The sequence below is a fragment of the Podarcis tiliguerta genome, assembly GCF_965153285.1.
Source record: "Podarcis tiliguerta genome assembly, chromosome: 3".
NCBI classification, from domain to species: domain Eukaryota; kingdom Metazoa; phylum Chordata; class Lepidosauria; order Squamata; family Lacertidae; genus Podarcis; species Podarcis tiliguerta.
In genome coordinates, this window is record NC_139536.1 from 109,648,458 (window position 1) to 109,676,269 (window position 27,812).

Genomic DNA, 27,812 nt, shown 5'->3' on the forward strand with positions numbered 1-27,812 from the left:
CTGCGCAGCTATCCCAGAAGCCAGAACAGCAAGAGGGATTGCTGCTTTCACTGCGCAGCGATCCCTCTTGCTGTTCTGGCTTCTGAATATTTTTTTTTCTTGTTTTCCTCCTCCAAAAACTAGGTGCGTCTTGTGGTCTGGTGCGTCTTATAGAGCGAAAAATACGGTAGCTGTTGACTTACTGCATAGCCTTTAGCAAGTCCCTCGCCCCTTAACTTCAGCTACACATATAGGTAATTCATATTTTTGTTTGTATATCTTTATAAAATAAATTAGGTCACTTTGCCAATGAAAGATGCCCAAGACACCACACAAAAATAAGCCACCTCACAGGATTGCAGTAGAGATAAATTAGAAGGGTTTGCACAAGTAACAAAGAAGCAGAATCCTTTATCAGCATACCAAGTCTTCATATGAAAGACAACACAATTAAAGCAATATATATATATACACATTTATGGCTTTGTACAAAGGATTATTTTATGCTTTTCCAAACATCAGGCACTCCCCCCCCCCACAAATATCCAAACGAAATTCTGCAGCATATAGCAGTGAGAATCCTCCATGTTCTTACAATTCACACAAACAGCATGCAAGGTATTTTCATGTTAGCAGTGCTGCTTATGTAGAAAGTGGGGATGAGCAGAACGAGGGAGATGGCCCCTCTATAACAAAAGTCCCGTTTTAATGCAGAGTTACATATTTATTTATTTTTTGCTTGCATGAACCACAGTATTACTTTTAGCAATTATAAAATACAAAAGAAAAATTACCTTGCTTAAAAATTAATTTTAAATTAACAAGCCTGAACATTTCATAATGCGAACTGAAAATATTTTAACAAAATAACACCAATCCAGTTATTGATCAAGTGCAAACTTAAGGTTGCAATCCTCGCACACACCGCCATGGAAGTAAGTCCCAAAGAAGTACCTCCAAGCAGATTTGTGCTGTAAGACTGTAAAAGAACTGGTCCACTTTAATCATCTTTTCTCCTTTTCCTTGGGGATGCTCTGTTGAACTGTCAGCATTCAAGAATACATCTGATTACCATTTTAGTCAACTTTGTCAGTTTATCTAAGCCGAGGTCTCAGTAATGCAGGTAATTAATATAACACACAAACAATATATTACAGAATTAGAGCAGTTCTGTTGCAGAATACATTTCTCACAGACTAACAGAGGTGTGAAAAGCCCCAAACAAGGCTGCTTGGTATATATTAAAGATCCACACAGTCCACAAAGCCATCATTTACATTTTTAAATCTAAAGTACTATAGAAATTAAGATCTATCGAGAAGCATATTCAATCCGCAGTTACATGATTTGTTGCATTATACCACCCCTTCGTTAATGTTTTGATTCCCTAGAAACTACTTAGCAGATTTACTAGGCTACGCAATTGGGAATCGCAAGTGTGGGGAGAGCACTGTTGTACCAGGTCCCAAGTTCAGGCTTCTGATAAACAACTGGTTGGCCACTTGAGAGAACGGGATGTTGAGCTAGATGGGCCACTGGACTGATTCAGCAGGCTCTCAACATTTTGGGTGTCCAATGTGCTAAGTACGACCTTTCTGCTTTCAGGGATATGCTAAACTTTGTGTAGGTAAAACTGAGCTGAAGACTGGATGAGACGGATGAATGTTTAACTAAGCTCAGGAATGTCTTTTCTTCCCTCCCAGGTATATATTATATATTAAATGTTTTGATGGGACACTAAGTCTCACTGGAATTCCTTGGGGAAAAGAAGCTGAGAGGGGCTAAGGGCAAGGAAATGCATGCTTCCTGGCTAAAAGCAGGTTTTGACCACCGAAGGGACCCCTGACCATTAGGTCCAGTCGTGGCTGACTCTGGGGCTGCAGCGCTCATCTCGCTTTATTGGCCGAGGGAGCCGGCATACAGCTTCTGGGTCATGTAGCCAGCATGACTAAGCCGCTTCTGGCGAACCAGAGCAGCGCACGGAAACGCCATTTACCTTCCCGCCGGAGCGGTACCTATTTATCTACTTGCACTCTGACGTGCTTTTGAACTGCTAGGTTGGCAGGAGCAAGGACCCGAGCAACGGGAGCTCACCCCGTTGCGGGGATTTGAACCACCGACCTTCTGATCAGCAAGTCTAGGCTCTGTGGTTTAACAGTGCCACCCAGTAAACATGTTGAAAGGCACCTTGGGGACTGTACCCTAACCTCCACATGGATGGTTTATGGCACATGCTCATCACCCCTCACTCTCTTAAAAAACATCAAAGTATTCCACAAAACTTATCTAATTCTGAAAAGGGGACACAGTGGCTGGCTAGGTGTTACAGGGCTCCAGCTCCCATCTTCTCTGACCAACGAAAGGTGGTTAATAAACCCAATGACGTTGGTATGCCAAGGAGCCACCAAAACGATAGCTCACAATTTTGTATATTCTATATAATTACTTGCCTCTATGTTGTAAACTTGCTCTCCTAAACCCCCTTCAAAGAGAGTAAACTGTGAGGGCTTTGAGGAAACACCACCTAAAGCTATTGTTATTTCTGTGATTTGAGACTGCAAAGTTAGTCGCTGAGGTTCTTTCCTGCAAGATGTGGTCTTATACCATAATGTAATATAAAGCAGCTTCAGGCTCTTTGAATAAATAAGAAGAGGAGGCAATGGAAAAAGAAATGGCAGACCCTACAATTAAGAACAAGTGAAACTAAAAATGGATTTGCTAGAGCGACGTTAAGCTGAGAAGTTTTTGCTCCTGGAGTTACAAACATTATAAAACTCTAGTAAAATAAATACAAAAATGAGTATATGAATATACAAACCATTTAACAACACTTAACACTTTGGGGTAGTCAGTGTTAATTATAAGAAATAGAAGTTTTCTGTATTTATAGACCAAGAGATCACCTTTGTGCCAGGAAACCACCTCCCACCAAAAATTACACCTAAATGTCTTCTCTTTAGAAATCTTACACAGTGCTAATATAACCCCCCCCCCCAATCTAGTTAAAATACTGTATACAAAATGTTATGAATGTTATTAGGCATCTTGGATTCTGCAAGTTTTTAAGGAGCTCATATAACAAAGTAGAGATGTAAGAAAAATATCTATATGCCTATTACAAAAATTCAAGTTGATCAATAAAATTGAAATCAATCAGGAAGTCAGCCCCACAATAAATCTACATAATCAAACACATAAGGCGACAAAGCAAAGCTTTCAATCTGCTCTCTGATTTGGAAGTCCAAATGGCCAACAACTTTGGTTAGATCATATTCCACGATGTGTTCTCATACAAAATGTGCAATTTTAATACACTTAATACACAGTTAATCCGGCTATCTGCAGCTCTCTCTGAGTTCATCAGATCAAAAGATATATGGGATGAAAGTTATGAAGGTTTAAAACTATCACAGTATTAAAAGCTTTAACCTTTTCTTGGGTCAATGCAAAACATGATGCGCAAGTATTTTCTTCGTTCCTACGACACTGTAGTGAGTTTGGCACTTCCAAATAAAGACATTTCCAATGGCACATTTCTTACCAATAGCAGCAAATAATATGCAAGTATCTTGCAAACATCCTGTACAGGAAAAATGTATCTGCTGCCAAGTCTGACATGAGAAAATAAAATACAAAAAGAAAAAGCAAAGAGCTTGAAGGACATCTTTGGACTTCCTTGTTCACTTCCTGCGGTCAGAGATGTCTGAAGTACTTTAAATTGCAGCCTAGGATAATGGAAAGAAAATACACAATGATGGGAAGCAAAGATAAACATTCAGCATGCAAGACAAGAATGCATATAGTGGTATCCAAATACCTAAGAGAACCAAGAAGCAAAGAGTCCACTGCTTTATGGAACACATCCGTGTTGTATAAATGTGAGCCAATTTCAGTATAATAATTGGCAAATCCATGTTAAATAAAATGTTGTAGAATTTGTTGGTCTTTTAAAGGACTTTCCTGGAAAGGACCATTCCTGGGTGAACACCTTAATGCATGCCTGCAGGCACATTTGCAAGCTTTTAATTCCCATATGATAGTCCCTGCATGTCTTAGCATTGAGCATCTTTACATTTCAACGCCCTTGTTAAGCCACACTTCATGCTTCTCTTTTATACTCTACTGGTATAAAGTAAATGTATGACTCAATTGTAAACTGAGGCGGTTTGGTGTCACAAACTTTAATTGAGAACATTGAGGAATTCATACCTCAGAGTGACTGGTATAAGTTCACTCTTAGCATAATAGTCTCAGCAGATTTAAAAGAGCACAAATTTAAACTGAGTTACATGACAATTTGCCACCCAATAACTATATGATGCCCTTTGAAAAACCTCCTCCAATGACATAGTGACTAGCCTCACAAATTGTAGTTTATCTCTTGGACACCTTCAAACTGTGGGGTTTCACCTAAGGTGGTAGCTTGTTCTACACAAGCTGATTTCATGAATCAGCTTGTGTAGAACAGCCCATTTCATTTTTTCATTTTTAAAAAGTTAAGAATAAAGAGCAAGACACTGTAATCTAAATAAGACCTTTGCCTTCACAACTCTACTATGGCTATCTCTGATTTCCAGTTTCAATTAACTTCCCTGAACCTTCCCCCCCCCCCCGAAGCTGCTATCCTATCACAAGAATCAGCATTTCATCTCTTACTCACTCTTCAGAAACACCATTCTATGTTTTATAAAATCATACCCCATCGTTCAACAACAAGGTAAAGCACTGTGTCAAACTTTCCCTTCTAGAACTTATCCCTAACACTACAAATTATTGCTTATTATCTTTGGTGTATATTATCTTCCCATTTCATTCCAATTTTGAATTGGAAATGTTTCTTCTATCGCAGTTAGGGTAATCCACACCGGAAATTTGTCACGTTTGCAGAGAATTTTTCTGATGCCCTAGAGATTTAGCATGGTTATTTTACTTCTGTTTAGTAAATGAAAACGAAGGTTTTGACACTACCAATCTTGCCACCCGCTTACTGTTACTAATGAACTCGTGAAAAGGATTTTTTTCCCCATGGAAAGAAATAGCACTGGAAAACTTCCCATCCCACCTCACTATACCTTCATGACAGAGAAGGGTACAGTATGCATAGCTTCTCCCATTAGCACAATATTATAATGGAAGAAGTCACACCTCTGTCCTGCCATACACCTGCTGAAGGTACAGGAGCATCCTTTTAGAGTCAGGAACTGATAACCATGTTATGTATAAATAAAAGGGAACCAACCTTTCAGCCTTATCCCGAAACCCAGCTGTGTGTTGTTGTCTTTACGCCATGCGACAAGCTTTGGTTAGGCAACACACTGTCAAAGTTAAAATCCAATGTTTCCCCATCCATGAGCTCATTCCGAATTATTGACTCCATATCACAGTCCAATCGTTCAATCGACATGTCATCCAAGTCACTGGGAAGCTTCTCCTGGTGGAAAGAGACGATTCCCAGTCTTCCATAGCCATTGCAGCTGTTCACAGTGGTATAAGGGTTTATGCTGTTCATCTGCATAGGGTGGCTCATAGGCACTTGTACTGAGTTTTTCGCGGCGGAGGAACGGTTTAAACTCGATGCGTGAGACACAGTGCTAAGTGTGAGAGACAAGGTATGGCTGTTAACTGCTGGTGTTTGTTGGACGTGTCCCTGGTGTGGGTGGGCACTGGGGGAAATTAGTTTGTTATGGGCCTGTTGGCTGCCATAGGGTGATATTGCCGAGTTAGTGGCCATCAATACATTCTGTCCCAGCACTCGGCCACTAGGCTGGGAAACATGAGTTTCTACAGATGCCAAGATCTCGTTGTGTGGAGGTGAGTCAGAAGTAAGCAACTCCTTCAGAAGTCCTACAGGGCAGTTATATTGGCTGAGGTTTCCATAGCTTGGTTTACTATCTTGAAGAGCTTGCATAGGTATCTGCGACAAGGAGTTCATGCTAGGCTGAGCATAACTGTATTTCCTGTAGTCGGCACTGGGCGAACCTATACTTGTGTTGGATGAAGTATATGAATAACCGGGAGACTGCTGCATCATGGTAGTGGGTGGGGACTGGGTTGATCCGGTCAGGGATGTGTTAGGAGATAAAAGATTGAGGTTATCCAGGAGGTTCTCCATGTTTTCTGAGCTACTCATCTCAGAAAGGCTTGGGAGAGTCGAAGCCATTTTGGTTGTGGATGGAGGGTACATGGCGTGTACATCTGCTTCTCCAAGGTCATCTTGTTCTGGAACAATTGGAGAAAGTCTTCCACTGATTGTACTAGCATTGGAGCTGGTTCTAGGTCTAAAAGTGCTCCAGTTATTATCAAAGTCATCATTGCTGTGAGAGCTGGGGCTTGCGGGCCATTTTGAGAACTGCGTGCCTGGGCTGTCACAATTTCCCTCTTGGCCTGCCTGAAGAGCTGCTTTTTTCTTTGCAGCTCTCCCTCTGCTTTTGGCAAACTTGCTGCTGTTGTCCATGGATGCGGCCCTTCTCCTGGGTGACTTGCCACTTTTGCCTCCTTCTGGATTGAGCATCCACCAAGAGCTTTTTCCTGTTCCTTCGTTCTGTACTCTGATAAACTTGCTGTGCAGTGAGAGGTTGTGACGAATTGAATTCTGGGAAGGAGAAAAAAAGTGGCAAGGAAAAAGGTGAGTCACGCTTATCTCTGGTATTTTTCTTCAATTAGAAAGCCATTTCATCAAATGCATGAAAACTACTGAAATCACATTTCCCAATGCAACAGTTCACTTATCGCCAATGTAGTAGACACAATTGCTCTTTTGGGGCGGTATTCTACTAATAACTCCAGTCAATGCAAGAATTTCTGCTTGTACAATGGGTTTCCACCCTTCTTCCCCCATTGTGCTCTCCAAATCTGAATTAGAATAGGTTGGAGGCATCAGGGGGAGGAGAGTGTTCCACTGTACAAGGAAACATCTTTACACTGCCGGAACGATTGCCTTTAGTAGTACATTGGATTCCACCCATATTTTTTTAAATAATCTTTATTGAATTTAAATTACACACTTATACAAAGAATTTACAATTTCATACTACAAAAAGAAAATTAAAGAAAAAACAATTAAGAAAAAAAAGAAAATACAAAAAAAGAAGAAAAAGCAAATTTACGTACATTAAAAAACACTTAATCTTCCTAATTAATACCCATTGTTTTTAAGTAAAATGGGGGAAAGACTACAACATCTCTGCTGTGAACCGTTCCCTGTTTAAGGAAGGTTTGTACGCATAGAAATGTTTTCACAGGATTGTAGAGTTGGAAGTGACCCCCAGGGTCTTCTGTTTTTCAACCTCATTAGCTGTTTCTATCTATCCTTGGAATTTGAATGCCAACAACTTCTTATACTTTATTTGTGCCTGGAACCAGTATTGTGGAAATGTGTATCTACCACTGCCAAAACTTTTAAAGAAAGTTACCTGTTCTTTACCTTGAAATATAATTCAAGGAAAGGTGTTCTATTTAAAACTGCTGTATTGTTTTTAAAGGTTTTAAAACCCTAACCTCAAAGCCACCTCAAGAAAAATCTGTAATCCAATAATAATATCTGTCCAATCATTCCGGGCATGCACACCATTTCATTATTTTGTTCAGAGAGCTTAAAGTGCTAAATGTTGGTCCAACAAATGGTAACCCCTTTATCCAAGCCATTACAGTGGTACCTCGGGTTACATACGCTTCAGATTACATACACTTCAGGTTACAGACTCCACTTACAGAGGAACTTTGCTTCAGGATGAGAACAGAAATCACGCAGCAGCAGCGGCAGCGGGAGGCCCCATTAGCTAAAGTGGTGCTTCAGGTTAAGAACAGTTTCAGGTTAAGAACAGACCTCCGGAACGACTTAAGTACTTAACCCGAGGTACCACTGTATTCTCAAAAGTCATAGTGTACAAGTAAGCAATAATGAATTTCAGAGCAAGTGCGTCAGAAAAACTGCTGTAAAGCACACAGGATGAGTGAATTTACTAACACCTTATATGAATAATGAACTTTACACAAATTATAATTATAGAACTGTAGAGTTGCTAAGGGACCCTGTAAGTTTTTTTAAAAAAATCACCTCAATGCATTTCATATAAAGATAACCAAACGGCCTTTAAAAAGGATCCTTAATTTGCAGCTCCACTGACCAAGTTTTCCCCTACCAATTAAAAGCGGTTCCAAACAATGTCAAAAAAGTAAATTTTCAGTTGATTAAAACAGACAACAAACAAGGACAAAGTCAGTATACTGCTACCCAAGGAATAAGTGTTGGGATTGCTAACCAAGAGTAGCAGTGAAACATGCCCCAATCCTTTGCTTTCCAAGAGAGAAAATTAGCATTGGAACAACAGAGTTTAGAAAAACTGAACTTGTGGTTTATTACCAAAAATATACAGATCAATCGGAATTGTCTGGCAATTGTTCAGTCGAGTCAATAAAGAGGACAGGAAGGAGATGAGGATGGCTGAGAGATAGAGCAGATTGTGAGAGATCAACGAAAGCTGGAGAGAGGAGCTAGTGAAATATAAGAATATGGGACAATTGTAGATGGCAGACAAACATGCAGACAAACACTGGGTTAGAGAGGGAGTCATGTAATGTTTTGCCTGAAATTGTGTAGCTAACTTGCTTGGCAAGTTAAGAGAGGCAAGAAAGGAAGCAGAACTAGAGATAGGAACCAAAGCACAAATACAACCTATCCCAAGGCAAAGAGGGCCTGATTTGAATCTGGACTGCCGTCCTTTGCACCAGGACCACAGAGGTGTTTGGATTCTTCTTTATAGACATCCTGGCTCTTAGATAACAAGGTGTAGTTGTTGTCAAAAAGTGCACACGCAAAAAGCGGTGAAAGGGGATGAAGGGAAGACCAAGGTCCCCTCCTGAGCCTCGCAACATGCAAAATATTCCCTGGGTGAATGCAGTGAAACAGGAAACACAAGCATTCACAAGCTACAAGCTACAATCTCCCTTGGAATCCTTTCAAAACCAATGAAAAATAACGCACATTGAGGAGGTGAGGGGAAACTGGGGGAGGAGAGAGTTCTAGCTGGAGATTCCTGTTCTAGGCTCAGCAATATGTGGGAGGATATTTCCCCCTAAAACAAAGGAAGGAAAATGTATTGACAGTGCTGGGGCGACTTTCTCATTCCTGCCATGGGAACCAAGTGCAAAGATGTGTGAACACCCTTTGGGAGGAAGTTCTTGACCTTAATGAGTGCAGGGGCCAGTGGATTTGGTGTTTTCCTTCTTTAGGTCTCGGTGAAGCCAAGCTTTAGGTGTGCCAGGAAACTTAATCTCATTATTATTTTGTTAAAAGCTTGGTGGGGTGTGCATGAATTCCAGAGTCCCCTGGCCTGCTGAACAGAGTGTTGGGAACTCCTCCTGTGATGTGTGTTAATGGAGGACAGACAAATGTGAATTGCAGCCATCTTTGCCCTGTTTGATAAGCCTCTGCTTAGTATACCTATTTCTAGGAAATTGGTGATTTTGTAGGCAGTGTAGAGGAGAAATACTAAGACGACAGCTGTGCTTAACCCTCAGTATCAACATGAAAAAATGGATAAGAACACTAATCACTAGACCCACAATATTGCAAGGAGTCCATGCAACTATAGCCCTGGCCTGAAGACCCAAACTCACACCTGTCTGGTAGCATGTCAAGGTACCCACATTAGTGTTTAAAGCCCTAAACAACCCCCAAATCTCATGATGTAAGCTTTGTAATATGCTGAAGACACACCTCTTTGCCCTGGCCTTTGGCACCAGAGATTTTTTTAAGGACCCACCCTATTCTTCCTGTTGTAAATTGTGTTATTTGTTTATTTACTATTATTGTTATTTATTCTTCAAAGGCAGTGCGTACCATGAAACCACCGAGTGAAGAATAGAGAAAGAAGAAGTAATACAGGAGGAACATAAAGGCACATCCTTGCAATATAAAAGGAAATGCTGAAATGAAAGCAAGGCAGCTGTACTGCAAGGACAACACATCCTGCACAACAAGCATGGAAGCAGCTTCCCATGAGAAACAGGGTAAAGACCTCACAGTGCCTCTAAACTCGGAGTCCAAGACACAAGAGCATTGATGGCAAAAACCACAGGTTGCGTATACCTCAGCAAAAAGCACCTGCGTTAAGCAGCAACTGTATCCCAAAGGAACAGCCGCTGAATAAAAGATTTCACTACCACTGAAAAATACCACAAGTATCCAAGAGTCTGGGCATTCTGCTGCTCCAGAGAAGCGGACACGGAGCAATGGATCCAAACTACAAGAAAGAAGATTCTACCTAAACATTAGGAAGAACTTCCTGACAGTAAGAGGTGTTCGACAGTGGAATTTGCTGCCAAGGAGTGTGGTGGAGTCTCCTTCTTTGGAGGTCTTTAAGCAGAGGCTTGACAACCATATGTCAGGAGTGCTCTGATGGTGTTTCCTGCTTGGCAGGGGGTTGGACTCGATGGCCCTTGTGGTCTCTTCCAACTCTATGATTCTATGAATAGACACTGCTGGCCAAACACTCTTCTTGCATGAGCATAGTTGGAAAACAAGCTCCATGATGAGCTGTGGATGTCTGCTTCAAAACATACTAGTGGCAAAAACCACTATATGCTTTTAAAGAATCATGATGATCACGTCCAGCAGGTGCTCCCATGAATAATCCACCTGCTGGAAGTCAACCCATCCAGGAAGAAGACTTAGGCATATACAACCTTAAGAGGTAGGGAAGGATATTCAGCTGGAGGTGTTAGCTCCCAAGCAAAAGCAGTGAAGCAAGGTAAAATAGACTTTTACATCTTAAGCCACATCTGCTCTGATTTAATGACACTTTTTTGGCCCAAAATAGTGCCGGGCCCAACCTCTAGAAGCAACTGACAGCATAGGATCAGGTTACCTAAAGGATCAGCTCCTCCTGGACCTACTAACCCAGATTTGAGTTCTTCTTTAGAAGCCATTCTTCAGGTTTTCCTGCCTAATGAGATTCAGCAGATGGCTACAAAGAAGTGGGCCTTTTCAGTAGTGGCACTCCAGTTACGGACTGCTCTCCATAACTGACACTTTCCTGTTTATAGAGCCAGGTGAAAACATTTTTATTTTTGAAGCTTATAAACTTTAAAAGATATTAAGGATGATTATGTTTTCAGTGTCCAATATTGGAAAGTTTTGATGCTGCTATGTTTTATTTTTGGTGATTTTCATCCTGCATTTAAAATGTTATGGTTATGCATGGTTTTTTTCTATAACTGTATTTCTCTGCCTGTAAGCAGCTAGAGAAAACTTGGTTTATAAAATGTATATCCTGTCTGATAACAAAAACAAACAAGCAGTACCTTTGTTTTTACTAAAGTGCAAACTGCAAAACACATAGGTTAAGGATCAAAATAGATGGGTATCTTAAGTGTGTTTGCATATGAAGGAGGTATGTTTCTGGAGGTGCATGCTTGGCCACAAAAAGGAGTTCCCTGGGAAGGGAAGCAACCCCAACCCCCTTTTCTACCTTCCTCCAAGAACAGTGGTACCTCGCAAGACGAATGCCTCGTAAGACGAAAAACTCGCAAGACGAAAGAGTTTTTCGTTTTTTTGAGTTGCTTCGCGAGACGAATTTCCCTATGGGCTTGCTTCGCAAGACGAAAACGTCTTGCGCCTTTTTCTTAAAACCGCCAATGCATTCCTATGGGAAACCGTCAATGCACAGTGGTGCTTCGCAAGACGAAAAAAATCACAAGTCGAAAAAACTCGCAGAACGAATTATTTTCGTCTTGCGAGGCACCACTGTACAGTTACTTGGTTTAAGCAGTTTTCTTATTGCTGTCGTTGGAGCTCAATTGGGGAAAATCTGGTTACAGTGGTACCTTGGGTTACATACGCTTCAGGTTACAGACTCCGCTAACCCAGAAATAGTGCTTCAGGTTAAGAACTTTGCTTCAGGATAAGAACAGAAATCGGGCTCTGGCAGCAGCAGGAGGCCCCATTAGCTAAAGTGGTGCTTCAGGTTAAGAACAGTTTCAGGTTAAGAACGGACCTCTGGAATGAATTAAGTACTTAACCCGAGGTACCACTATAAAAGCAACAGAGCACCGCAAAGTAAGGAAGAGGGAGGGATCAGGGTTCAGTTCACATGCCAACATGCTCCTTCATGTGTGAGAAATACACCCCCCCCCCCATTATTGCTTTATATGCAAAGGTGCAAACCATGTTCTTAAGATGTGCAGATTGCTCAGCATGTCTAGTTTGTCCCTTAGAAAAGGAGCAGCTGAGCTGGAGTCCAGATGCTGTTGAACTCCCATCAGCTCTAGGCAGCATGGCTAACAGGCAGGAATGATGGGAACTGTAGTCTAAAACACCTGAAGGAGCCACGGGTTAGGTAACTGCTGTAGAATATCCAGGATGCATATACCATGAGGCCTGGAAAACTCTTTGGAGTGTAACCTTTTATCTTGGCTGCTTGCTCAGAATTAGGGCCACTGCTATTCTACCCAAAAAGAATTCACGAGAAAGCAGTAAAACCCACTGATTAAAAATAATTAAGAGTGCTGTTTTAAATTTTTGCATACTTACTCCAGCGCGTTACGTGTTTATGATGAAAACAAGAGTTCTCGTGCGCATACATGTCTATACAGAACTTCAAACCTATCTGTTCATGGAAGCGTTTAGGATTTTACAGAAAGAAGCTTCAGACTTCCTTAGTCATCAGAAAAGTTACAATCTAGTATTCTTATACCGAGGACATTCAAGGTCACTCATGGAGTAGCAAAGCCATCTCCAAATTCTGCCAACGACAACAACAAAATTCCAAACAGGAAAAGGTTTGTAGCAGAGTGCCTGTTACATAAATTCCTGTTTTTCACGCAGCCAGGAGAGATTAAAGTAAGGATAATTTACTACTTTGCGGGGGGGGGGGGGGGAGTGTGAAAGACGGGGTAAATATTGGAAAAAAATTGTAGCATAGTCAAACATGTTGTGTCTATTAAGCTTTGCCAAAAGCGGACGACATGACAACACTACACCGTAAAACACTGAAACTCAACAGCTGGACAAGTGAGTACAGTCACAGGATTTAGAGGCCGCCATTGGTCAGCTGCTTTGTGTCTAGAAAGATTCTGCTCATAGTGAATAGTGCTGGATTTTAAACATTTAACTGCCTATTCTGAAAATAAGTTCAAGTTTTACTTCAAGGAGGGTGGGAAAGACTCAAAGAGCTGTTTCGGGTGCAACACTAAGCCACTGTTTAGCACAGGAATGGCTAATCTGTGACCCTCCAGATTTTGCTGGGCTGCAGCTTCCACCATCCTTGGTCTCCCGGCCATTCTGGCTGACGCCAATAACACCTAGGAGACCATTTTGCTGTAGCATTACAAGAATGAACCTAGGCAAGCCTCAGGCTCGCCCTCCACTCCCCAGTAAGGAAGGGGCTGAAAGCATACCTCAGCTGTTGCTTATGAAGCTGGCTTGTTTCAAACTGCAGCTACGATGAACTACAGTTTGGGATTCGGACACAACCCCAAACTGCAGCTAATCTAAAATGGAAGCAAGAGTTTCCTGTCTCTGCCCCTCATCCAGGGGAGATGCTAGAGCTTGGCCAAGCCGTGGGTCTTTTGCACTGGAGCCCAGATCTCCTGCCACCCACCATCTTAGATGTCTACCCAAAGACATCTGTACATATACCGTATTTTTTGCTCTATAAGACTCAATGTGTGTGCGTCTTAGGGAGCGAATGCAGGCTGCGCAGCTATCCCAGAAGCCAGAACAGCAAGAGGGATTGCTGATTTCGCTGTGCAGCGATCCCTCTTGTTCTGGCTTCTGAGTTTCAGAGTATTTTTTTCTTGTTTTCCTCCTCCAAAAACTAGGTGCGTCTTATGGTCTGGTGCGTCTTATAGAGTGAAAAATACAGTACATTAGCAGATGTGTCATGGCCCTGTGCCCAGAGTCCTTTAAGTACCTAGCAATGCCCTAGGCTCATCTTTGTAATGCTAAACCATAGTTTGAATTTACTTGTGAATCTCACGACTAATTCCACTGGCCAGTGTCGTCTTTCCAGTGTGTGTAACAACTTCATCCATTTTTTAAAAAAGCTTTGCAGTGGTTAGTAATTTGGGCTCCAAATTTTGTGAACTTCAGCTGGAAACGCTTTGGCAGGTGCACACATTGGTTCCATGTGGCTCCAGGATCCAAATGCTATTATCCGCTGCCCCAGGCATCCTAATCTCTCCAGACTTATCTGTCCAACCACACAGCCACCAAAAGAATTTCCCTGCTACCCCAAAACGTGTAAGCAGGCAACTGTGTATTAGACAGAGAACTTGGGGATGGTATTCGAGTAAGTTCTACTCAAGAGTAGACCTACTGAAATCAATGACTATGGGCTCATCCATAATTCCACTTGTGCCATACCTAGAAAGCATGGATCCCAGTGGTTTTCACCTTGCCCCATTCCTTTCCAAGGGAAAACCTCCTTTTTAGATCGGAACAAGGGGCAATCCGGAGAAAAGAGTGGAACAAGACAACATGTGGACAAACACCTCAAGTTCATTAATTTCAAGGGGTCTACTCTGAGTAAAAGTTACTTGAATTTGAATTGTATAGTTCATTTTGTGCATAGAATACACTTATAGTATGAACAATGGCTTTATTTTTACTGTAATTTTACTTTACTTTCAAGTCTTAAGGAAACCAGTAGCTAATCTACTTACGGTATTTCATGGACTAGTGATTTTTAAAAAAATATGATCACCAGTTATCAAAATATTCCAGCAGCCAAGAAGAAGCTTATTCCCCAGACACAGTTATAGGACAGATAAATCAATAAGGCACAGTGTCCTCAACCTTTCCATTACCTCAGACACAAAGTCAAACATTGTAAGAAATACTCCAATATGTCATTTCAAGTAGAGAAGAGGGCATTTGGTTTAACCTAAGCAGTGCAATGCCTTTGGATGGGAGTTAAGTGCATTTACTTTGGCCTCAATGTGGCTCAGTGGGCAACTACACAACCAGGGGAGAGAAAACTCAGGCTTACCTTACCATAAATCACTTTTGGCCAAACTACACATTACGTAAAAAAAACCTGGCTGCCACCACTTCACGCCTCCTGGTAATGTTTGGTAAAAGCAGACAGATGAAGTGACGTATCTGCCGCACATCTCCCCCTTGGTGAACCACAAGCAAAGAGAGCAAGAGTATTGTGTTCCTCATATAGACGGAGGTGGCAGCTGTCATAGCTCTCTGTGGGTGTATTGTTGCCTTCCCATCCCCAAATCAGCACTTTCTCATGTCAGGCTCCTGCGCCAAGGGCGGGTAGGCAGTTGGGAAGAAATGAAATGAACAAATGTTGCTTCAAAAACAGAAATGAAATATATGAAAAAAGATCTGGTCTACAGCTGCAGCAAACTACTACAGAGAATGGTCTGCTATTGCTAACGCAGCAATGAGGAAGGTAGGAAATCACCTTGGAAGATATGGGATTAACGACAATTCAAGAAGGAAGAGGCAACCTCTGGCCCTCCAGATGTGCTGCATCCCAACTCTCTTCATCCCTAGCCAGATAACCAGTGGCCCAAAGTGACTGACTGTTGCAGTCTAGCAACATCTGGAAGGTTATTAAGTTCTCCATTTCTGCGATATGTTGTCATTAAATGTGGATCTTAAAGAGGATAATGGGACTTCAGCTGTTCAATATACACACTATCAAGTACAAAGCTTGATACTAGCATTTATGTTCAAATAATGTATCAAAGAAGAATTAGTATTAGGACTGTGAGTCATTTTTAAAGTGGTGGACGTTATCCAGCTAACAACAAGTTTTAATGTCTGAGAAGGAAGGCATACTCATTTTCCATTTCAGTCATCCTTTTGTATTGTTTTGGAATAATTATAATTGACGAACTGAACCACAGGCTTTGTTGTCAGTTTTGTTAATTCCGGGTTATACTGGATATACTGACTTTGTAACACACATTTTAGAAACTTTCACTTTGTCATTTACTATATATAGGGCACAGTAAAAAGTTTTCAGAAAGGTACTCCGAAGTTAAGAAAATTAAGATTTTGGACACAGGTGGCCATTCATTACATTAAGGTTTCCAAGAATGCCTTTAAAAGAGCACCCCCCTAATTAGTCTAATACTTCTAAAGTCAGTTATGAACGGCATCTCTGATTAGTTGAACGCCTGCCTCACGCCTGCCTCATTCTTTATTATTCTGTCCTATTTATAGTAGTATTTGGAGCAATTGGAAATTACAAGAGAACAGAACTGTAGGGAGGTTTGTTTATTCTACATCTATACTGCACGTTGCATTGTCAGGAGAGGTTCTACAGCAGAGCTTTCCAAACATGTTAGTGTGTCGGCTGTAGGGTGCAGGTGTGTCCTGAGAACAATCCCTGCTCTCCTCCCGGGGCTGTAAAGGAGGTAGTAAAACTGAATTACTGTGAAATGATGCACGTCTAAAAAGTGTGTCACCAATATGGGACGACACAAGAACTACCCACTTTGGAAGAATGGCAGATGAAGGTGATGGACTATATGGAACTGGCGGAAATGACCAGCAGAATCCGAAACCAGGGAGAAGAGTTGGTGGAGGAAGACTGGAAGAAATTTAAAGACTATTTACAGACATATTATAAAATTAATGAATGTTAGAATGATGTTGGATTGAGGTTAAGGGGTTTTTAGTAACAACGGTACGAAGGAATATGTAAAAACGGAATGTTAACAGGTGAAAATTTAAAGGTATAACACATTAAGATCAAGATAAGGATAAAGTAAAGAGGGAAAGGATTTGCTGAATAAATAAATTGAATTGGAATACAAAGAGGGGAGGTGTGGGGAGGGCCGGGAAACAAGCAAATGCAAGATATGTTATGAAAAATTGAATTGTTTTTAATTGTTTTTCTTTATTATTTTTGTATTTTGTATTTTTTTTTCTTTTTGTAACGTTATGGAAAATCTTAATAAAATATTATTTAATAATAAAGAAAAAAGTGTGTCACCAATATGAAAAGTTTGGAAAGCTCTGTTCTACAGTTTTTATTTCATTTTTAAAATGTCTGCAGTGTTTTTTTCTACCCAGGCACTTCAAATGAAAATGAAACGTAAAATAGATTTAAAATAAAATAAAAGGCCTTGGAGAATTAAAAAGTAGCAATGGAAATTTATTCAATACCAGGAAGTAGCTAAGGTTGCCATTTCTTAGGAGAAAAACACATTGAGCTCAATGGGACTTGCTTCCAATTATACATTTATTGGATTGCATTGCGGAAGTTTGCTTTTTTTACCAAAGCTCAAGCTGTATAACATAAAAGAATAAAAGCAAACAAAGCTAAAAATTGAAAGCTCAGCAGTACTGAAGTTTTATAACTTGGTGTGGAACGACAGAGAAAAGGGGCTCATTGCTCAGAGGTAGCACACAGCATTTCCATGCAGAAGGTTCCAAGTTAAATCCCTGGCATCTCCAGATAGGGCTGGGAAAGTCTCTTGCTGTTAGTCTATACTCAACAACAATCAACAACGTGGTGCTGTCCAGGTGTTTTGGACAGCAACTCCAACCTGCCCTAGCTTGCTGTGCTGGTCCCGAGGGTTAACCGTGCGGCAAGGTCCCAGTCCAGTCTGAGGTCGAAGGTGCGGTATGGAGGCTGTCCGTCAAAGCTGAAGTGGGGTCCAAGGCCTGGAGTCGGGTGAGGTCAGGAACTCTGGCAGGAGAGCAGGACAGGGTGCAGGCAGGAACAGGCTACCAACAACGTTGCTCCCGCAACCTGGGACTGGGCGGCCTGGCTGGCTTTTATCTGCCCCAAGGCATAGGGCGGCCCCGGTCCACAGGTGACTCGCCTCTCCTGGCCTGGAGGCGAGCACTCCTCCTGCGGGAACTTAGTTCCCAAAGCCTCTTTGCCTTGAGCCTCTACAGCTCAGGAGAGGCTGGAGGGTTACCGGACCCAGAGGCAACCTCCTCTTCCTCTGACGGGGCTGAGAGTGGAGCACCTGCAGGCAATGGGTCCTCCATCACCTCAGGAGCCAGAGCAGACTCAGCTGGTGCCTGCACCTGAGGATCCAGCACAGGTGAGGACCCTTCAGGCTAAAGCCCCAGCTCAGCTGGTTCTGGAGGTGGGGACTCCTGTGCAGGCTGGGATTCCTCAGGTCCAGCCTCCGAGTCCGAATCCCAGGCCATCACACTTGCATAGTCAATGGTTAGGATTCATGGCAGTGGCTGCCCAAAACTTCTAGACAGCACCAGGCTGGGGAATGAATGTTGGTGTAGAGAATACCAATGGCCTGACTCTGTGCAAAACAGTTATCCACACTCCCGGAGATAATTTTTAAGTGGGCCTCTTGGTAGAACAGCTTCCTCTGGAAAAATCTCACTCTGCACCACACAATATTTTCACTTCCTGCAAAAAGTGGAACACTGGAAAGTGCAACATGCTACCCAGAGGTTATCAAGCATGGGGAGGCTCAAATGACCCAAGCCATTTAGAAAGAAAATCATACTTGGAATTGAATGGTATAAAATATTGTAACAAACCCACTGTGACTGTTCTCAGTAAGTAACACTGCAATGTTAGTTCACTTTTCTTTTTTAAGAAAAAGCAACTCAGTCTGATGGTAAAGGTAAAGGGACCCCTGACCATTAGGTCCAGTCGTGACTGACTCTGGGGTTGCGGCGCTCATCTCGCTTTATTAGCCGAGGGAGCCGGCGTACAGCTTCCGGGTCATGTGGCCAGCATGACTAAGCCGCTTCTGGTGAACCAGAGCAGCGCACGGAAACGCCGTTTACCTTCCTGCCGGAGCGGTACCTATTTATCTACTTGCACTTTGACGTGCTTTCGAACTGCTAGGTTGGCAGGAGCAGGGACCGAGCAACGGGAGCTCACCCCGTCACGGGGATTCGAACCGCCAACCTTCTGATCAGGAAGTCCTAGGCTCTGTGGTTTAACCCACAGCGCCACCTGCGTCCCTTATGGTACCCCTGATTAACTGGGCAACATATACATCTTAAAGAGGGATTCTCCATCCTCTCCCACATGAGGGAATGTCTCTTCTAAGGTGATACCTACTATACACATCTGCAAGTATATTTCTTGCTTTAGATTTTTTTTTACTCATATGCCAAATTAACAGCCTGATCAACTAAACTCGTATGATTCACAGATCTCTTTACTTAACTCTATCCAGTAGCTAAACACTACCCACAGCTCTAAGGTGCTTCTGGAAGATACAGGATTTCTATGCAGAGGGAATTCCACAATTACCCACTACAAAATGCTCTTATTATTCAGACAAGCTATACAGAGAGCAGTCAATAAAGTGGTGTCCACTGATTTTATCAGTGGCCTTCGCTTCTTTGGGATGCGAGATCTCTGGGCTATCACGGATTTTATAGGTGAAACACAGTCACTTCCAAACTTGCCTGAAAAAGGACAGGAAGCTAGTGCAGCTTGTGAAATACTGTACATCACCCACTCTGTAACACACCCCTCACCAGTTTACACACTAAACACACAAACCAAGTTTACATTTTTATGATATTTACATTTACAATGAGCAGCATACTAAAACTGCAGGTATTAAGAGGATCAGGGATCAAGGAAGCCAGTGGTTACACAGGGCTACAGAAGCTTGGCGTCTGATTATCATCCTAGCCTATGTAAACACTTTGAAAATGCCACTTGTAGAAGAGCTCTATCCTTTCTAACGTTGACAAATAAAACATCTTAGACTACTTTAGCCCAGGCTTTGTTGCTATTCAGTATTTCCTGCAACGCCAGAGTCATAAAACAGGAATGCAGCAGTCCTTTCTGATGGGCTGTGGGCCAAGGAACCTCCATTGTTTTCAATGGAGGCACGCTAGAACTGGCATGACACACTGGAAATGACACTGGAAGAGGCACCCTTTTTCACACTAACTCCCCCGTCGTCCCTTCCCGTCACAGGATGAGTTGTTCTCAAAAAATTCCAGTACTGTACTACTAACACCAAGGGGGACACACACACACACACACACACACACACACTACATAATGAGAAAGACAGTGTCTGCTTCATTTTTATCCCACCCATCCTCCGCGGAGCTCAGAGCTTGCTTTGAAGGCTTCCTGCAGTACCACAAAAACTAACTTAAAGTATATGAATGGGATAGACAGCAACTAAGATCAAAAGGCTTGCAAGTTGCCTCTAGGAATTTATCAGTGCAGTGTATACAAGGCTATATAATTCTATACAGCATTTGTAGTTTCTAACTGTTATTTTACACAAAGCGTTTATTTCATTGCTGATAAAACAGCACATTATCAATACTTTTAACCTGCTTATTTTAAAATATGACACCCCACCAGTGCATCAAGGTTTAAGACAGGCTTCCTCAATCTCGGCCCTCCAGATGTTTTTTGGCTTACAACTCCCATGATCCCTAGCTAGCAGGACCAGTGGGCAGGGATGATGGGAACTGTAGTCTCAAAACATCTGGAGGGCGGAAGCTGAGGAAGCCTGCTTTAAGAGTACAATTTTGCTTTTTAAAAAGTTATTTGTGGCCTTTTTCATTTTTAAAAAAAGATTTCCTCCAGTTTTCACTTCTTTATAATAATAAAAAAATCATTTGGCAGGCAATGCATTTTCTGCTTCAAAATGTTTATTTTTGTTCCTTCAAGTTATTGTCTGCCTAGCCACAATTTCTTTCCAGGCAGCCAAAAGGAAATTAGTAGTATCAATTTTTTCCACTGGGGTGGACAGAAGGCAGACTGCAGTCCTCAGTAGACCAGCTAAGAGCCTGCTGGGATTTCAGTAAACAATATTAGACTAGGATCTAAACCTTAGGTAGACCTATAAAGCAAGAGCACAAAGGCTTCAATCCTACATCTACACACAAGTAAAGACTGTGCTAACAGATTAGTTAAGGTCTCAACCAGTGCTCCCCCCCCCCCCAAAAAAAAAATGTTTAGGGGTACTCTCATTTTGACTCAAGATGTTCAAATCAGGAAAAATAAGTATGGTGGTGCCTCGCAAGACGAAATTAATTCGTTCCGCGAATCTCTTCGTCTAGCGGTTTTTTTGTCTTGCGAAGCAACCCTATTAGCGGCTTAGCGCTATTAGCGGTTTAGCGGCTATTAAAGGCTTAAGGGATTAGCGGATTAGCTGTTAAAAGGCTTTTAGCGGTTTAGCGGCTTAGAAAAAGGGGGTGGGGAGCGAAAAAAAATCTCAAGACTCGCAAGACATTTTCGTCTTGCGAAGCAAGCCCATAGGGAAATTCGTCCTGCGAAGCGCATTGAAAAGCGGAAAACCCTTTCGTCTAGCGGGTTTTCCGTCTTGCGAGGCATTCGTCTTGCGGGGCACCACTGTTCAGTAAATGGACAAAAGTACAAAGATTCACAAAATGTTTAGGGGTATGCGTCCCCCTGCATCCCGCAAAAAAAAGCACTGGTCTCAACTAATGGAGAAATCCTTAGCAGGCACTCTTGCTTTGTAATCTAATACACCTCAGTGGACATGAAAGATTCTAGAGCAGGCATAGGCAACCTTGGTCCTCCAGATGTTTTGGGACTACAACTCCCATGATCCCTAGCTAACAGGACCAGTGGTCAGGGATGATGGGAATTGTAGTCCCAAAACATCTGGAAGGCTGAGATTGCCTATGCCTGTTCTAGAGAACTCACAAATTATTAGCCTGACTCTAGCCCAGGGGTCAGCAAACTGTTTGAGCAGGGGGCCGGTCTACTGTCCCTCAGACCTTGAGGGGGGGGGCAGACTATATTTTGAAGGGGGGAAATGAATGACTTCCTGTGCCCCACAAATAACCCAGAGATGCATTTTAAATAAAAGGACACATTCTACTCGTGTAAAAACACGATGATTCCCGGACCGTCCGCGGGCCAGATTTAGAAGGTGACTGTGCCGGATCCGGCCCCCAGGCCTTAGTTTGCCTACCCATGCTCTAGCCCAATGCTCTAATCAGTAGTGAACATGTCCAAATTTTCTGGCCATAGTACAGTGTCTTTTATTGCCTGTAGTTGAGCAGTTTTGAGCCCATGTTGCACACAAATATCTTAACCAAACTAGGAATATCAGCTGTTTTCCATGAGTTTTTCTGCAAATTGATCAACAGCGCCAACAATCATTGCTCGTAGCTGTAGTGATATCTGTAAGTTATTGTGTCAACAACACAACAAGACAATTTAATACTTTATGTATGATAAACTGGATACTATCAGTACCATATGAGAAAGTACAATCAAACTTTTGGAAAACAGAAAACTATACCAGGACACAGGAACAGTCATGGTCACAAAACATTTGTGAACTAGTATTATCTACCAATTTTGCATGGCCAAGGAGTTGGAAAGATGAACAGCTTTTTCCAAATTAGGAGGAATATGGAGACACTGTTTGAAATCCAAGTTCAGTCACTGACTGATGGGTTTTGCCTTGGCCATTTTCTAAAAATGAAGTCCTTCAGAGGATGAAAAGAAATAGACTTTGAAGTTGCTGATATTAAGCTTACATGTAGGCTCAGTAGATAGGCACACTAGAAGTTCAGATGGCCTGTGCCCTTTAAAAATGAGGTAACAGTACACCAGAAGTGCAAGCCGTCGAAACCAGCTTATTTTTCTATTAAAAGTACTGCGTGTTTGTCAACAGGAAGAGGTGCTCGAAACCTCTTTCACTGGGAGCCTTCCTAAAGTAAGATTAAACATGTGGAGCACTCTTACTATGTAAGCGAGACACACAAAATTTCTTGCCAGGCAGAAGCTCTTCTGGTCCATGGGCAAGTGAAGGAAACATAGTATGGAAAACCCTGCATAGTCTAGAGCAGGGTTTCCCAAACCTGGAGTCTCCAGCTGTTTTTGGACTACAACTCCCATCATCCCTAGCTAGCAGGGCCAGTAGTTCGGGATGATGGGAACTGTAGTCCAAAAACAGCTGGAGACCCAAGTTTGGGGAACCCTGGTCTAGGAGGAGGAGCAGGCGACCCTTTTGAAGATGATGGCAGCCTCCAAAAGTGGGCAGGGGCAAAGCAGGTCAGAGCACCTCTACGAAAAAAGATAAGATACAGGCAGCTTGCAAAAGCAGAGCTTAAGCCTGCAATAAAACAGATTTATTTGGTTTTTTAAAAAATAAACCACAGTTTGTAACATTAGCAGCTAGTTTCAGATCTTTCGACATCTGACCTGAAAACAGAAGTCTCATGAAGTGACCAAGGGCCCTGGCACCATCCATCCCCACTCACAGACACTTTATTTATTTCTCTTTCTGAGAGTTGATTGAAAGCTCTTCAACTCCTAGAACAGGCAGACAAATGTGCAGGATTAGGGGCCAAACTACAGCAACCAGAGAGTTATTCTGAAGGACACAATGCACTGCATTTTATGGTTGAGTCTTTGAGCTCACACATGCACCAGCCTGCCTGCCAACACCTCTTCTTTTTGCAAAGGTGGCACTACATCAAAATGAAGGTGCAAGAGGTGCCAGGGGGCACCTGGCGCTGCACTGAGGAAAGCCAAGGGTGGCAGGTAGCCAGCTGATTGCCTAGACTAGAGAGTTAACTTCACTAATAACCAGTACAAAATAGTTGACTTCAGGGACACCATTTCCCTTTTCGCACCCACGAGGTGAAGGATGTGTGCGCATGTTCTGCCATCCATCTTTCTCCAGAGACAATAGAGGAGTATACCTTCGGAGGTAAAGTCAAACCATTGGAGAATTACAGCGCTGGCTGTGGTTGTAGAGACTGATAGGGGAGAGAAATGTTTTACTGCAGGTGGGACAGACAAAGGCACCCGATTTTGCTGCTACAGGTGAACCATAGTGTTTATTTTCTCTACACTCCTCCCAGTGGTCAAGGTTAAGGATAGATGCCATCTTTTAGCCTACTGACAGAGGTGATCACGGGAGCCACGAAGCAGGTAGGGCATCTACCAGTGGGCTTCTCCACTATTTTAAGGAAAAATGAAAGCACTGTTTGAGTACTTGTTTCCACTAAATTTGTAAACTTCAGATAAGACAGCAAACCACTTAATTCTGCCATCACACACACACATGCAGTGTTAAGGCAACAAAGAGATCTGTGGCAATCTGTACAAAATAGGTTTAAAATTAGGAAAACAGGTGTTCCAAAGTCAGTCACCCTTTAAACAGGCCATTAATTATCTTCCATCTGCTTCCTGTTCCATGCCAAAGACCCTAACGTTCACCTTGTTCAGTCAACCATGTATATTACTCTTGCATATATAATATAAGCAAATAACAGAACTATAGTCTCGTGTATTGTACTAGTAACCCTCCTACAGAAGCTGACATTTTAGGTTTCAAAGTTACCGTTACCAATTTCTTGAACTATTTTTTTCCATTCTTATATTTCCTTTGCCTGTTCTTTGAGTCTTAAGATCAATAACGCACTGGATTTCAAACAATGAGGAATACAGTCCTTAAAAAAATTATAATAACCTACATGTAATACGAAGTTGCAAGCAGGGGAAAGTAGAGCAAAAAATAGGTTTATCTGACCAGTCAAACATTACAAGGTCTTTTGCAACAAAGAGAGATTAATTACAATAACTATATGGATGAGGGGCTCCTGAGTATGTGCAGAGTTTTTCCAAGGTTAACGAAATTTTTCAAAAATGGACTCAAGGGCAGTGAGTCCCTGAGCATATACAGAACATATTTCCTTCGTGAATTGTATGCTTTCTGTAATGCTGTTGGTTTCTGCTCCTAAATGATATGTCCCCTTAGTGTCATTCACAAGCTGCTTCGGGACTAAGAAACAGGAGGCACTCCTACCAGCTTAACAAAAGGCTAAACTTGGCCCTCCAGCTGTTTTGGGACTACAACTCCCATCATCCCTAGCTAACAGGACCAGTGGTCGGGGGTGATGGGAATTGTAGTCCCAAAACAGCTGGAGGGCCAAGTTTGGCCATCACATAGACAGTGAATTGGTTTTGGGGTTTTTTAATATGAGGGAAGCATGTAACTAGGCTATCCTCCATTTGCATTCCTACATGTCCTTTCTGAATGTCTTAGTTAGCTTAGTAATTAACCTACTAAAAATTCCCTAATACTTGAGTGTAAAACAGTCAGAAAAGATAACACGGCACTGCTTTAGCAAAGATAGTCATCTGACCGTTCATGCTCAGTCTAGTAAGTTACTTGGGAGGGGGTTAAATTTAAAAAGATATTTTGATGAGTGAGGTAAAAAACGGGAAAGGAGGAGAGATGGAGGGGCCTGGGCAAAAACAAAATAAATCACATTTTTAAAAATTGAAAATTTCAGGGGAGGAAATTTCGTTTTTAAGAACTTTTCACAATGAAAATTAGAAATTTGGGGGAACAAAAAACCCTCTTGTGAGTTATTCTCTTTTAGGATAAATGCAATGATTTAAAAGATTTGTTTATGTAAGATAATCCATGGCATTAGAGAATGATAATTCTGACATATACAACCCACAAATTCAAGATGCATTTCCGTACCCTGAGGGTCCTGCTTTCTTCATGCGGGGAGCATACAGAGCCTCCACGGACTGTGAATTGCTGCTCTGCCTTCTGGTGACCTTTGATCTAGACTGGAGATAAACAGCAGCCTGCATCTGTTATGTTTTGCCCTGGCCCCTCCCTTGTGATTTATATTTTCACCTCTTCCCTCAAGTGATTGTGACAGAGGCACCCACAGAAACAGCAACTTATTACTACCCTGCCTTGCTGGAACATAAAAAGGTGGGCTAAACCTAGGCTTGCCACATTTCAAAAACTAAAATTCCAGACACTCCCAAAGTTTTAGGAAACCACCAAAATTGTTGAGCTTTTTTTTAAAGAAGAAGAAACAAAATTTGTTAAGCGATTGAGTTGCTTTTTGGGTACAAACCTGATTTTTGCTGTTTTTTCCATCACGTTGCCATACATCCAGGGTTTCCCTGGCAGTTCTACAAAAATCCCATTTCTGCACCTGAAAACCAGGGCATGTCAGGAATTTTTCTGACATAAGGCAAGCCTACCTAACTCTGAAAAAAAATATTCTGGGTTCAAAAGCCTCTGAGGAACAATCTGAAAGCTCTAACCAAGACCCACAGGGGAACTGTGCTTATAAAACTATGGGATTTATGGGTTTAAATTTCGGAAATATGTGAAAGAATATCACTTTATATTCTTACTAAGCTGTAAATGATGTATTTTATGAGTCAAAGTAGAAAGATCAGTTAAGGTTTGATGCAAAGTAAGTACTGTACTGTATACAGTGGTGCCTCGCAAGACGAAAAGAATCCGTTCCGTGAGTCTCTTCGTCTAGCGGTTTTTTCGTCTTGCGAAGCAAGCCCATTAGCGGATTAGCACTATTAGCGGTTTAGCGGCTATTAGCGGCTATTAAAGGCTTAAGGGATTAGCGGATTAGCTGCTAAAAGGCTATTAGCAGCTTAGTGCCTTAGAAAAAGGGGGTGGGGAGCGAAAAAACACCCCAGGAATTGCAAGACATTTTCGTCTTGCGAAGCAAGCCCATAGAGAAATTCGCCCTGCGAAGCACCTCCAAAACGGAAAACCCTTTCGTCTAGCGGGTTTTCCGTCTTGCGAGGCATTCGTCTTGCGGGGCACCACTGTATATATTTCAATTACAATGGGATTAACTAATGAGTCAACCTACATAGGATTGTGATGTTAGTTTTGTAGCAGAACATCTGCGTCACAGTCATTTGAGGGAAGAGATGAACAGGTCAACCAGAAGGGAGTGGTTCTCAACCTGTGGTTCCCCAGATGTTGTTGGACTGCAACTCCCATCATTTCCTATCCAGCATGACCAGTGGTCAGGGATGATGGGAGTTGTAGTCCAACAACATCCCACAGGTTGAGAACCACTGAGTTAGGACAGCAGGTGCATTATACTTGCTTCTTCTAGTATCTCCAAACTAGACCAAAGGTCATCAGAAGAAGGCAAGAAGCAATTCATAAGCAATGAAAGCCCTTTGTGCTTTTCTCATGGAGATGGCAACACTCTCAAGGTGCAGAAATGTACCTTGGATTTGTCATATATGTCCACAGAATACACCAGAATTATCATTCTTGTGCCACATAATGCCTTACACTCAAGTCATCACACCTGAGTAAAACTAGGTCATAAAAGTCATTCTACTCTTTCCAAGTATATTTTCAACTACTGTTCTGATCCTGAGCATCAATGGTAGGACAAAAGGAAGTTATGCAGATTTCCTTTTATATTCATGTAAACTGGGGGGGGGGGGGCAGCTCATTTTCCCCAAACCATGCCCACCTGCCAGACAGCTGACATTACTCTGATGGGCAAATGACATTAGTTGATAGGTGGGGTTCAATTCTGTGTTGTCTGCACCCCACAAGTTCACAACAGGGATTTAATCCTGCTCATCAGCTTATCCTTATAAAACCTCCACTCATCAGCTGATGGGAGAGTTCAATCCTTCTGGATGCTATTTCACCCTGCTGCTGATGTCAGCAGAATATAATGGGAAATTTCATATAACGGGAAATTTCTTAGTTTCAACTTCCTTTTCTTCTATCCTAGATGCTCAGGGCTAATTCACATTATATTACCTTATCTTGACGATAAAAGTATGAGGTAGGCTAGTTCAAGAGATAGCATCAACTTTATAGTTTCTCAACTTGGTGCCCGCCAGATGTTTTGGACCAGCTCCCATGAAGTATGGCCAATGGTATGGAATGATGGGAACTGTAAGGCACTCGGTTGTGAAGGATGCAGAGGTTTTAGGAATTGAGATGGGAATTGAACCTACATCTGCAGAACCCAAACTTATACTACTAATGCTATCCATTCTACCAAACTGCAGTATAAAGAAAGACAGAAGTGTGTTTGTGTTCACAGAATCTGACAGGAGTAAAGATGTTTCTTCCTGAAAACCAGC

The 27,812-nt window shown here is 42.1% G+C and overlaps 1 protein-coding gene and 1 long non-coding RNA gene across 2 annotated transcripts in view; one reads left to right on the forward strand and one right to left on the reverse strand.

Moving 5' to 3' along the window:
* Positions 1–370: 370 nt before the first annotated feature.
* The window catches only part of FOXO1 (forkhead box O1), a 50,952-nt gene continuing 23,510 nt past the window's right edge, over positions 371–27,812 (reverse strand). Inside the window, exons 2-3 of the mRNA XM_083435354.1 lie at positions 5,219–6,571; positions 371–3,704 (exon numbers count right to left, since the gene is read on the reverse strand). Of these exons, the coding sequence (XP_083291480.1) occupies positions 5,228–6,571 (1,344 nt within the window). The 3' untranslated portion in view covers positions 371–3,704; positions 5,219–5,227. The remainder of the gene's footprint in view (positions 3,705–5,218; positions 6,572–27,812) is intronic.
* LOC310675278 overlaps positions 11,792–27,812 on the forward strand; it is a 147,811-nt gene continuing 131,790 nt past the window's right edge. The window contains exon 1 of the long non-coding RNA XR_014510023.1: positions 11,792–12,005. This is a non-coding gene — a long non-coding RNA (uncharacterized lncRNA). The remainder of the gene's footprint in view (positions 12,006–27,812) is intronic.